The sequence below is a fragment of the Bicyclus anynana genome, chromosome 19, assembly GCF_947172395.1.
Source record: "Bicyclus anynana chromosome 19, ilBicAnyn1.1, whole genome shotgun sequence".
NCBI classification, from domain to species: domain Eukaryota; kingdom Metazoa; phylum Arthropoda; class Insecta; order Lepidoptera; family Nymphalidae; genus Bicyclus; species Bicyclus anynana.
The window spans coordinates 1,123,298-1,137,439 of NC_069101.1; the positions used below are offsets into that span (position 1 = coordinate 1,123,298).

The following is a 14,142-nucleotide window of genomic DNA, read 5'->3' on the forward strand; positions in this document are numbered from 1 at the left end:
ACGTAGACATAAATTTAATACACCTTTACACTCACTTGCATACACACATCCACACGCACACTCACGCACACACATACACACACACACCTCCACATTCTTTCACATACTCCCATGCGCACACACACATCACACTCACGCACACACATTTGTGATAACTGTGAGTAATTGTTAAGAAAAAACTATTTGTTAATTTAGTAATTTTAATACCTCTGTTATAGAAGAGCGAGGCCTCCTAACACGGGTTTGAACTGTTTGTTAAAACTGTATATTACTAAGAAATAAACGATTATTATTATATATACTTTAACGTTATAACTTTTAAAGTATAATACTGTAAAATTGTGTAAAGGGGGGTAGTGGCTAAAACCCAGACTGCGCCACTGTGTAGTTGGAATATAATTGAAACACATTACATGATTTTCAAATATTTAATGAACAATATTTCAAATATGTTTTCGTATTGTTCAAAATTGTATAATATATAATGTATATAGAACGCTATACAATAAGATACAAGCCCTGTTTACTCACTGTAAGCCTTAACCTACGTCAACTTGTGCGACAACCAACTAAAAGGATTCAAGATTTTTATCATATTATATCTTACTATTTATATAATTAGAAATAATCGTTAATTTAATATTTTCATTTTTGAAACAATATTATAGAGCTTGCTAAAAATAAATTGTAAAAAATATATAAAACTGAATTAAATAAATAATGTTATATATTATTATTTTATTATTATTGGTATCAAATTATTTTTATATTTTTTACATTTTGTTGTATCTCTTAATGAATTTTTATAAATTTTATATTTAAAGAATGGAGCTTAGGTAATAAAAAATTGTATAAAACTCTAGTTAAATAATCATCAGATTTGTCCTTATTAATCCTTAGATGAAATAATTTTAGATAAATAAAAACTGTACAACCATAAACCGAATAAAATATTGAATTAAATAAACAAACAGTTTTTTGTGTTTTATAAATCGGATACCAGATACGATTAGTTGAAAATTTATTACGACAAAATGACGTATCCCATAACCAATGCTCCGCTGAATCCATAGAGTAGGTACTTATGAAATTGAAATTATCGAAAATCCACTTTTTGTAGGTGTATGCTCAAACATTTCTTGTATTACAATCTGAACTTATTCAGTTCACTTTTCACTAAGTTACTCACTAAATGTTTCCTAAATTTGTCGGGTTAACACCAACATAAATGGAATTTCGATAAGTCCAACTATTAGGTACAAGTCTCACTCAGTACATTCCAAATTCATGGCTTATGTATGTACCTCTATAAGAAAATGGTCATTTTATAGAATGTTAGTTAAATAACCTTCCATAATTATTTCAGTATAATAATAATTATAAGACACGTGAACTCAACTAATCATACAAGTTTATCTCACTATACAATTGGTTCAATAAATTTACACAATATTAATAATAATTATAATGATTTAATTTAATTAATTTAACATCTATACTAATCTATACTAATATTATAAAGAGGTAAAGTTTGTAAGTTTGTAAGTTTGTCACATTTTTTAAATGGGGTAATCTTCGGAACTACTGGTCCGATTTTAAAAATTCTTTCACCAGTAGAATGCTACATTATCGGGGAGTGCTATAGGCTATATTTTATATTGATATCATATATATTAGCCGAGTTATCACAGTTTTTGTCATACAGGTCGGACTGAACTCCTCTTAAACAGACTTATTCGCATGCGCTGCCTTAACTATTGTGTAAAATTGAAATAAATGTATGGAGACTTTATGTATCCTTAAAAGTTCTACAAAAAAGTCCGCGACACGATATATCTATCTTCTATATATTAGCAGATATAGTACCTTTTGTGTTTTAAAAATTATTAATTTTATATACTTAGGTTTACGTCATTATTTATACAACTAAACTTTAATCCTTATTAAAATAAATTATTTATTAATCACAAGGATATTATGGAGATAAGATTTGCCCTTTACAGTATGTTAATTACTTAAATAGTTTCGGAGATAATACAAAATTTCTAAAAGACGCAATAATTCCGCTTTATGACGCCCGGCGCTTTCATTTACGTAGTTCCCGTTCCCGTGTGAATATGGGGATCAAACATAGCCTATGACACTCGCAAATAACGTAGCTTTCTATTGGTAAAACAATTTTCCAAATCGGTCCAGTAAATCCAGAGATTACCTCCTACAACCACACGAACTTTACCTCTTTATATTATTAGCATAGAAGTCTCTATTTCTCTTGGACATACCACCACTCTCGAAGGACTGAACCGATTTTGCTAAGGGTAGGAGTAAGGTAGAGAAGTTACAGGGTAGGGTAGGGTACGGGTAGGGAAGCGTAGGGTTGTGTAGGGGTAGGGTAGGTTTAGGGACGGGTTTAGGGTAGTGGTAGGGTAGGGGTAGAGGTAGGGTAGTGGTAGGGTAGAGGTACGGGTAGGATAGGGAAGTGGTAGGGTAGGGGTAGGATAGGCGTGAGATAGGGGTACGGGTGGGATAGGGGTGAGAAAGGGATAGGGTACGGGGAGGGTGGGGGTAGGATGGGGGTAGGGTGTAGGTAAGGTAGGGGTAGGGTGTAGGTAAGGTAGGGGTAGGGTGTAGGTAAGGTAGGGGTAGGGTAGGGGTAGGATAGGGGTAGGATAGGGGTAGGGTGGGGGTAGGGTAGGGTAGAGGTAGGGGTAGGGTAGGGTAGGGGTAGTAGTAAAGTTGACATCGAAATTTACGCGGACGAAGTCGCGGGCGTCCGCTAGTTTTCATATAAATTAACTTTGTGCTATCTAAATGCATTTAAATAAGATTTTTAATTACTTGCATTTCATGCTCTAAATCAATCATTTAATGTTCAAAATCAGTTCAAAAAGCTTGGCAATAAATAACTCTATTTCGTTATTACAATTCTGTTTCAAATTAGTTTCGCATATGATGCATCAAAAGTCCCAAAGGAGAAGTATAATTGTACTAATACAATATTTACACACTCATAAACACCCTATTGCATTATGACCAGTGCGCATATTCATATAAAATGTATGAATCCAGAGGGATGTCTGATGCACACCATTGACGATCAATTTTTATCACATTTCTGCAGCACCCACGACTATAACTGATCGCGTACTGAGCTGCGTGCATGACGGCTCGACTTATGAAACGTCTTGGCAGACGTTTGCGCTGCAGAAACGTGAGAATAATTGACCGTCAATGGCTGACTTGATGCATCATATTTACTACAAAATTATAATTATATATACTTTGTAATATGTAGGCTTTACAAAGTAAAATGTCATTAATTTAATATTTTCATTTGATTATTAATTCTACATTTTTATTTCAGATGAATATAATAATTATTATATTATATTAATCTAGTACAGGTACAAGTATAATTAGAGAGGAAGCTTTAAAATATAAAATAATATCCAAATTCTAACAAAATAACATACAACGTTCTATATTTTTTTCATATTTTAAATCTTGTAAAATGGACAGGTAACATTAAATCGAGAAGCGGTTCAGTGAAATATTTATATTTTATCGAACAATTTATCGAATATCACTTCAAATTAAGCCCTAGCATATAGTGTTGTACGTTTTATACAAGCGTTATAATCGATAACAGTAATTTATTAATAATTAGTACGGGTAAATGAATTTACACTAATTAAGTAACATTATGATATTAATATAAGAAAAATCATGATATTAAATTCACAATGTGAAGATAGTTATTATATTTTTCGTGAAAACTCAGTATGTAATACCAGAAAATACACATAACTTACACTTCTAATAAAATTAATTGATTTTTAAGACAAACTAAAGCTTGTTAGATATTTAATATCATAAAATTTAATGCTGCTGATTATAAAAAAAATGTTGTTTTTAGATATTGATTTTTTTTTATTTTTTGTGATTTTCTAAAATATGCAGCATGGCGGTGTCAGCCTACGGTCAGTTTGACCTCCGATCTTCAGATAAGTAGCTTAATTTGCAGCGATATTTGGTAAATAGTATAAAACATTTCATAGTCAACTATCTAAGCCTTATGTCTATGATAATAATATATTTTAACATCTATATTTATACACGTATAAAAATAATATAACACCAAGAATGAAAGAGAGTGCCGATGATATGTGTTCTAGTGATTTTATGTTGAGATATAAAATTATTAACGCTAGTATATTTTGTTTTTTATTTATTTACAGTGATCATTAACTATACGATATTATAGAATTATACTTTTATAATATAAAGATGAAAAATGCTTGTTTAGTTATTCTACTTCATGTGTCGATAAAAGTTGTGTGTAAGTTTATCGATATTTAAGGTTACAACAATATATGAACTTATGAAGTGTTTTAACATAGAGTCCAAGCTCGAATCATGCCCAATGAATGATATATTAATTCTTAAGCGCAGTTTACATTGTTCTAAGTAAATCATCGAGTAAGTCAACTCTGGCTCGACTCAGGTAAGAGATTCAGCGCCCAATTGCCCGTAGGTATAGTGAGAAATGTAAACCTACCTATTTGAGGTCTTCTACTAAGCAGAGGCTTCAAAAGACATTTTGGTTTGAGGAAATAAGTTTCTGCGATACTTTATAAGGCCCACATACTCGTAGTAATATAATTATAGTCACAACACCTTACTTTTACCTTTTATGTTACCCACTCTTTTGAGCTCTCCATAAATATATATAATTGATTGGATCGTTGAACTGGAATGCTATTGGAGCAATGTGAGCAGGCTTTTATATTATTTGACTAACGAAGCATGAAATATTAAATTAATACTTAAGCATTCACATAATGTTTGCTTTGAATTATTTAATTAGGAAAAATGTTAAGTATTTGTTCTGTTTGATTGAATTTAGGGCAAATTCGTTGTAATCTACTTCCTTTGTGGTCGTCTACTGCGTGAGTTGAAGAATTGTTTCATTAACGTTTATTTTGGAACAATAGGCACAATATTTTCATTTTGAATCGTCGATTTTGTTATTATTTTTTTTAACATCATTACTTTTAAAGGTCAACGATTATAGCCAGGCTTCTTTCTTTCGAGCAATTGAATGCTCACCAGCTTACTCCAATATTTTTGATTACTTGTACTTTGTAGCGTTTATTTTAAAAGAGATTTCCAAGTGTATGCGTGTGTTGAAGCTAACATATTTCGAAATTCAATATATTTGTATGCTGTTAATTGAAGAAAAAATATTTAAACATTTATTTAAGAAACATAAAGGCCTTTTTAATTCAATTTATTTTCTAAACAAGCATTTTTCTGAAATGGACCGTTATGTCTAAAGGCATATGAGTATCTTTAATTATACCTATATATAGTTGAAGCACATAAATCCTAGCTGCAAAGCTGCTAGTTCCATATATGGTACTTTGATATCTGTTGTTATCAGTGATTGGAGCATCAAGTTTGACATCACAAAATACATTTCCTTTCTTTACTGTTATCATTATACGCGCAGTAAGCTCGTTATGAACGGTCTCGGGCTATTAATCATTTCCTATGTCAATTTCGCTTACACTTACGTTCCTTATATGGAACGATTTCTTATATTATACGATGTCTTTTATTGTTACTAGTAGTAACAATAAAAGACATCGTATATGTTTGTATTCTGTAATTCTGTCCTAATGAGTTAACAAAGTTTTGATACTAAACTAAATTTATGAGTTTTATGTTCTAAAAGGTTCTAAAAGGTCCAATTGGTACAAATAATATATTCACGTTAAATATTTACATCCTGCCGCATTTACTATCTAATGAAAATTTCCTTCATTAGTGTTTTTGTTCAATATATTTTGGCATTAACATTTTGTAATTATTCACAGTATTTTTCTAATATTTTATAACTCAAAATGAACAGTAAGCCATTTACCTTTGAAATATCCAGTTTATCTGTTTGTAGTTACTCCACCGATTTGAAAGACAGCTCAGCTGAACCAGAATGCCCTGTTTTATCCGATAACATACTTTACCAGTGAACTATTGGCATATTAAATCAATGATTAGTATATAGCGATAGAATGTTCCAGTTATGTCACAGAGATATTAAAAAATTCAAAAATGTATTGTGTGACGTAAAATACACTCCACGATCCAACAACATGTCAGTAGTGAAGTCGTTTAAAATATTTTTATCAATATGTTTGTGGGCAATAAAGAACAGCTCTGCAGCTAGGTTGAATCCAATAAAATTATGCTTTTAACTAGTTCCAACATAACTGAATGACTAGATAATGTTAGGTTAATATGATAGGCATGTGTCTATTAAGATACATCAATCAGATTTTACAATAACTTGATGCAATTGGTATGAGATTTCATACAAATTGAATAAAAGATATTAATTAATCGTCGAATTGTATAGTTCTGGAGTATTCAGTCAGTTATTACATTACGTATATGTCACATTTTCATACAACATTCATTTCGATGTAATATGAATACGTCACTGACAATACACTTGACTGATATTTCAAAATAGACCCTAAGTGACTATATAGAAACGGTAAAACATATTCTCGAATGAAATGAATTCTATATAAATCATAATGAGCAAGATAACGTAATATAGACCTTTATTCGTACAGCATAAAGGAAATTGATTGATGAGAAAATGTTATTGGCATCTGGAACCTTTTCTGTCCACGTCATATTTGTACGAGAAGCAGATGTCGATAACATTTCCGCTAGGGTTGTCATATCCAATTAATATTACATTAACGTCGTGTCAGAACAAAATGCTCATATAACATCTATAATAATTAATGTTTGCTTAAATAAAACAAATATGAGAAAAGGTAATTAGCACAATAAAACGTTTAGTGTGTAAAAGTAAGTTACTTAAAAGTTTAATATACTCGTATTAGGTAGGTACATAAAGGTCATAAATCATGCATTGACTTATTTAACAAGCTGTTTATTAATGCAAATATGAACTAGATTTTAAAGTAAGGCTCATAATTTTTTTTTTCAAAAATAGATGTTGAATTTTTTTAGGATGTTAATAAACATATTTAACAAATTACAAAATCAAAATTTATCAAATTGGTATTTCGTAAAACCGTGATACGTGATAGTAATACTAGTTAGATATGACACAAAAAAAACCATGAACATTAAATATTCTATAAAGTCACTTAGCTAAATGATTATTAACAACTATATTTAACTAAAATTCCAGAACCCTAATTCTCAATGACATTGAAATACTACGAAAAGTTTCAATTTACAAATTGAACCTTCCATTGTGACCTGATTTCAATGTCTAAGAGCTTTACGTTCCAGAATTATCAGCATTGTTTGGTAAAAATTACAATATAGTTACTTAACATGAATAAGTATATGATATGGATATGATAGACATTGGATAGATGTGATTATATTAAATATAAATAATAATTTAAGACTCGTGCCTTAAAACTCGAAAATATGCAACAGCCTTACAAAAGTCATTGTCACTTTACTAATTATTACATACATACGTATGTTAAAACATGTATGTAACCATGAGTAAGATGTACACGCAAATGTAGATATTTTATCTGAATCTTTCACTTTCTAGTGCAACACGACTTGTACACAATTTTATAGCTGCAATACAAGTCGGAGTCAAATGTATGGTCTTTTAAGGAAACTAATGTGAAAACTTTTACAACATTTCGTATCGTGTTAAATTTCGTTATGTGGAGCATATATGCCAGCAGCCATTACGCTTCGAGGTATTCCAGTTACACTTTGCTAGACAAATTTGAGTTGTTCCCATATCAATTGAAATTCAGTTGTAATTTCTCATCTTCAAACAAATCTGAGATTACCATAATTGGGACATTGCATTTTTTTGCAAAAGAATTATTTTGTAATCATCGGAATGAAGACTAAGTTGCTATACCTACGAGTACATAAATCAGATGATAGAGAACTTTAAGTTATTTATATTTGAGTTATGTGCTCCTTAAATTACAATGGACATTATGTTAGATATGTTGGTAATACTTTCATGGCACATTGTATTCTAGAGTACCATTTCCATTTCAATCTACTCGTATGACCCAAATTAGTTTACTGCCTACTCTTTCTTAAAAAACCTTTTCTTATTTTCGTGATTTATTGTGAATTTGCGAAAAGATCATATCACATAAAGTTTGTTGGTTTTAATTTTTTTTTATTCAATTGAGTATCAAATTCTTTACTTTTCTGACGGTGCATTCATGTTGTAAACACTCGTCGCTGGAACTGAATATTGTAAATTGAAATTGGATTTGCTTATGAGAATAAATTTGAACAAAAATAACAACGTAAAAAGGGATGGTGAAGTTTTAACAAGGCTTATGTTTAAAAAATATGTAGAGGTATTAATATAAAGGTCAAAATTTGCAGTCGATAAAGTTATTAGTAAAATGAAAAATGATAAAAAGCGTGGAAGAATGGAAAACGATGGGTAAAATGGATTAGTAGATAGTACGAATTTATGTCAATAACTTATGCTTCAACAATTTTAGTTAGTACTTTTATATGTAACACAATATATGGTAATAAAATTACGTACTTCATGAATATTTTTAAATTTAAAATAGTTTAGACTTTTCTTAATATACAACTTAAAACTATCACGGCCTTTAATGCTTAACTCTTAAAGTTCTGATGAATTGTATTTAGCAAAAAATACTTCTAATTGAATGTTCAATTTACATTTTTAATACACTTTTATGTATTACCATAGTTAATTTAATAGAAAATAAATTAGTATTATTAAATTGTTAATTACAAATTCAATTTTATTTTTAGCATTATTTTTCTAGGCTTTAGCCATTTTACCCAAATCGCTTTGATTCTAATATATTACAAATATAGCGTGCTTTCGTAATTCCAAAATAATTCTTAGTATACTATTGGTCTCTTTCACTAACTTAATAGTAATATTAGTTCGATATCATACAGTATTATTTGTTAATAACTTTATAACTGTTATTTATTATTCGTTATGTTGAAGCTGATGATTTTCTCTTTTCGATGTTGGTGTCCCTAAGTTTATTTTCATCAAGTGATTCTATTTTATGATTTCTAAGGAGAGGTGTCCTTGCATCTGTCTTTTCTTCTATTTTGTCATAATGCTCGCTGTTATAATCATTTGCCTTGACTGTGTTATCACTTTCAACCGAATCGTGTCTGCTACAATTTTTACTTTCTTCAGTGGGTTTTTCTTCTGGTCTTTCAGTGTGATATGCCATGTTATCGAAGCACTGTGCTGGCACCAAGTTGACTGACTTCATCATCGGTATAGCTATTGCTAGAGCGGGGCTCATATCGCGAGGGCTTGGAGTAAGGCGGGTTGCTACTGTTAAATCCATTCCCGGCATTAGGCTTGCGACTGTAGAAAAAAGAACACAATTAGATTCTAGATTGCATAGTGTCGTAATTAGGTTTGAAGAAAGAAGCTTAAGCATCAGTTTTCAAGAACACAGATAACCGTCTCTAGAATTAACGTTAATCTCTCAACATGGGACGACAAATAACAATTACTGGTGAAATATAACGTGACAGATTAAAGCCAACTCTAGTAGACGAGTTTACTTAAAAGATTACAATTGCTCAGTCAGCGAAAATACTTGGGTTGGATTAGTTTCTCTTTCATTGGAGTAAAAGTTATATTTTGGTTACTTATTTAAACATCAATAATGTGAGCATGCGACATTTAGATATCTTCAAGTTAGTAAACGTATAAAACATTTTACGAGTAAAGAAGAATTTAAGGTATGAAAAACATTGAAAGCTTTCTGAGTAACATCTACCCAAAAGGTTACATCACAAAGGCATAGATTTTGACACTTATATTTAACACTGAGGACACTTACAGGCCTAGCACGAACTTATACTCCTTGCCACGAAAGAAGTCCCGAAGACGCGTCGCTAACGTCTTAATGGCATTAACATTTGGTAATGGCGGTCTTATTATGTCAATTTTAGTTCAAGGTTTAGCCACGGAACTCCTTTCGTGGCGCGAAGTGTAATTATGGAATTGCCGTTGTTGTTACTGGCTAAATTTATATTTGTTTGTAGTCCACAGACAACAGTCAGCCAATCGGGAAGTGTTTTGCCATTAAAATTTCATCTGTCAAAGTTCAGTGCTAACCCTCAATATTACACAAAACTGACAAAACTCTCACAAACGAAACAATATTTAATGATTTATATAATATTTTTGAATGAATACTATCGCGTTTATGAAAATATCTTGAACTAAAAACATTTTTTTAGAATTGTGACAGATATAATTTGTATTCTCTATTTTATATGTATGGAGTTGTTAATACATGTCATTTAATTCTTCCATACAAATATTATATTCCAGAATTATGTATGTATGTACCTATACAGCAAGAATAATTTACTTTAGTAGATCCAAAGACCTTACGTTTGTAGACCTTTGATCAAAAGGAATATCAAATTAAGAACAAAAAATTGATATCTTTTATTTCTTAATTCACGAAAAAAATTGTTTAAATTAATTCCACGCATATTAAAATTTTAATAGGATTCTCTCGTCACTCCGTTTTGTTCGACTTTGTCTTTCATTCAGGCTCTGAGAGATATCTTTGGAGGAAAATGTTTCGGCCTTCGCCATTATCTAAATTGAGATAAATCTTTAGAAATGAGTAACAAAGCTAGCTTCACGTTCCGTTTAAGTCATGACACGATGAAAGCAGCTTCCCTTGAAGATATAGGTGCCAATAAATAAAACAATTACACAATATACAATATGTAAAATCCGCTCCGTTTAAGTTTGCAATATTCGAAGAGTATATTTGCATCAATCTACAACAACATCTGATATTTTAACATTTAATCTACAATTTAGTTTAAACGGTACGTTTCTAAATGTTCATATTGTTTTATCCCAAAATTCATAGAAATGATTGAGGCTTATGATTTGTACCTCAAGTAGATATGTACATAGTAGCGTATTGTAGGATAATATTTTCTACTCTACAATATGCCATAATTAACAACATCAAATCTTCACAGTAGCTTGACTCGAAATTTGACTCGTATTTGAGTGTCTCTCGTTCGTACCTAGGTGTGAAAAGGTTTCTTATTGCTGAAATGTTACTAATAGTATGTAGTTGAGTTTGTACTAGTACATTATTTAGTTTGTTTAGTACATTATTTACATGACAAAACATATTATTCTTTTGTTTTCTGAAGCTACTCTCTTTGTCTAATTGAGATTTGAAGTCGCGATAGTATTCAAGGTGAACTCAGAATTTGTTAGAAATTTAGTATTTGTTTCTTTTTTCACAAGTAGGTACACACTTTGTGAACTGCGTTATAATATAAATAGCTACATATTTAAATAGTCCCAATAAACCCAAAACCAGGTCCGCTACATGCAGACTCGATCTCTCTCATCGATCATCTCATCGATCAATCTCACAAGACACCTATGTCTAGTATCGCGTTCATCGGCTGTTGGTAATGATGATTTTTATATACATAATTAAAGTTCACAATAATATCAGTTCTCAAAGTGTGCACCATTCTAAAGATAACCGCACATCTATAAACATCGATGTCACACGTAGCGGACGTTTGTTGAATTCAAGTCACATTTTCAATGCCTGAGTTAAATTATACTTTACTTTACGACACTTACAATACATAAATAAATTGCAATTTACCGTACAAACTAGACATATTCTTGCGGCACCGCGAGAAAGTGCTTTTTTTAGTATAAAACGGAAAATATGTGTCTTTATTATCAGGATTTAATATTTCTAATCAGGAGATAGATATTTCACAATGTTCAATTTATAAATGCTGAGACATTATTGACTTTTTAAAAAGAAAACAATAAAAATTAGTAGTGATATACATTATACACAATTTAAAAGAAGAAACATAAGTGGTCGATCCAACTCCACTAGCTAGACATGTTTCTTATCTTACAATATCCCTAGTATAGAGACACGAAAATGTAGCAAAAGAAAAGTATTGTTTTTTGCAGATCACAGAAGTTCGCAAAATAATATTTTATTCAGTATTATTCAATATTGTTGTTTAACATGCGATGTTAAAAATCGATTCACTTGCATCCTATATCCTAAGAATCACAGTAAGCTTTTTAAAATCAAGTATTGGGATTAATAGGATGTAGGATATAGTAGTATCGTAATCTCGTTTGAAAGCGCGTGCGGTTAGTACGGATTATGCTGATAGATGTGCAGTCAGCTTAAAACAACTAAACTTGTACCGCCTTGTTGAGTAGTGCCGGGATTTCCTGTGGTGTTGAGTTACAAATGGTTGGTGTTTGTACGTGGTTGCCTGAAAGTATACTGTTGTATGAATATTATAACTAAATATATAATTAGATAATAATAATTATTCAAATATTACGAAGAGTTAAGTATAAGGTGTCTCTTTTCGATATATAACGCCTTATAAGAATACTTTAATGGATATAAAAACTAACGAAAATAGTTACACTCAGATAATTTTATACAATAAAAATCTCAAAAAGTGTAGACAAAAAGTAAAATCCCGTATTGATCTGTACTACCTACTCGTATATCAAAACGCTATACTTTTATAATATACTCAGAGGCAAAATTATCCGCCCACTTTAATATACTCGCGTCATATTAAAAAGGGCGGATATTTGTGCCTCTGATATTAAAGAAACTTAAATTAACTCTTCGTAATACTTGATTATTTTTTTCGAAATATAAATATACTCGTATATCTTACGGATGTATTTTACTGTGGCGTACTTTTACTTAAAGAAATAAGAAATAAATATGACAGCAAAAATCGTGTTTTACGGGGAAGTATATGACATTCTATTAAGCTGAGTGGCACAAATATTGTGATTGACTAACACTTGGGGAGAAACATTCCATTTTTGTAGTTATCATCCCATTTCTGATATGGCACTATATGGGGATAACAGGTAATCTGCTTGGATATTCGCTAACTTGATGGGCTTAGCAAAACGAATGTCATGCTAATTTCATATTTCTTATATTCGCTGCTTTATCTGCTGCTCACCGAACAGCATTTCTGTATCTTGGTCCAAAAGGCATGGTTCTCAATGTAAATACAGGATTAACACATACGCCTATAGCTGATAAACACAGAGCTTTACTTTATAGGATGTGTACTTTACATGCTATGCGAAGTGATACCTTGTTTATACAATGGTTATATTAACCGTCACATGGGGTTATCTGCTTGCTCCGTCTACCATTACCATAACAGCATAAAGAACTCAATATCTAAAATATGAATTTAGTAGATTTAATTTCTTAGAAACCATCGACTTAGCGAATATTCCAAAGGAAATTTTGGCAGTTGAATGTGTCTGTATGAATCGTAAACATAGCTAAATGATTTACGAACAACTATTCAACAGTTGATGGTAAGATTTATGAGCAAACTATTATGGTAACAATACCATAGAAGAGAAGAATTGTACTAGTACTTAAGTACTATTAAACTCACAGTAAATGAATTTCTATTCAGAAGGTTAGTAAGAAAGAAAGTTGATCTTAAAACAGAACCATTAAAATTGTTTAAAATACGCTTATAATTGTTGTAGTTATTATAGTTTATCGTTGTTGTTACAAACATTAGAAATAAATGAAGCAGAAAGAATATGAATCCGTGAATAAATTCGATAAACGGATAGCTTAGCAAGTCGATACAATTAAAATTCTGTAATCGACAGACACGTAATGAGACTGAAGCTTTAAATGTTGATTATTACAATAACTATTAAATATAGAGTGGACTAAAATTTGATGTTGTAAAACTCATTGGTACGAATATCATTAATACAATACAATTTTGGTGTAATATACAAAGGAGTAAAATTTGATGCCACAAAATGTATAGTCAGAAATGATTGTAGCGTTACCAAAACTCATTATGTACAGGCTAATGTGAATTGGAATTGCTAGATAATGTTATGCACATGAAATACGAGTAGGTAGGCTACTATAGCACATAATAGTTCAATAAGGGAACTATAGACATCTAAAAGCAGTAAGGAACAGGTAAAGCAAAACTAAACTATACAAGCCCCACTGAACATTC

The 14,142-nt window shown here is 30.8% G+C and overlaps 1 protein-coding gene across 3 annotated transcripts in view; it reads right to left on the reverse strand.

Annotated features, from left to right (window-relative positions):
• Nucleotides 1-414: 414 nt before the first annotated feature.
• The window catches only part of LOC112056272 (potassium voltage-gated channel protein Shaw), a 103,222-nt gene continuing 89,494 nt past the window's right edge, over nt 415-14,142 (reverse strand). For all 3 annotated transcript variants that reach the window (XM_052887286.1, XM_052887284.1, XM_052887285.1), the window contains one exon: nt 415-9,421. In XM_052887286.1, coding sequence (XP_052743246.1) covers nt 9,033-9,421 — 389 coding nt within the window. In that variant the 3' untranslated portion in view covers nt 415-9,032. The remainder of the gene's footprint in view (nt 9,422-14,142) is intronic.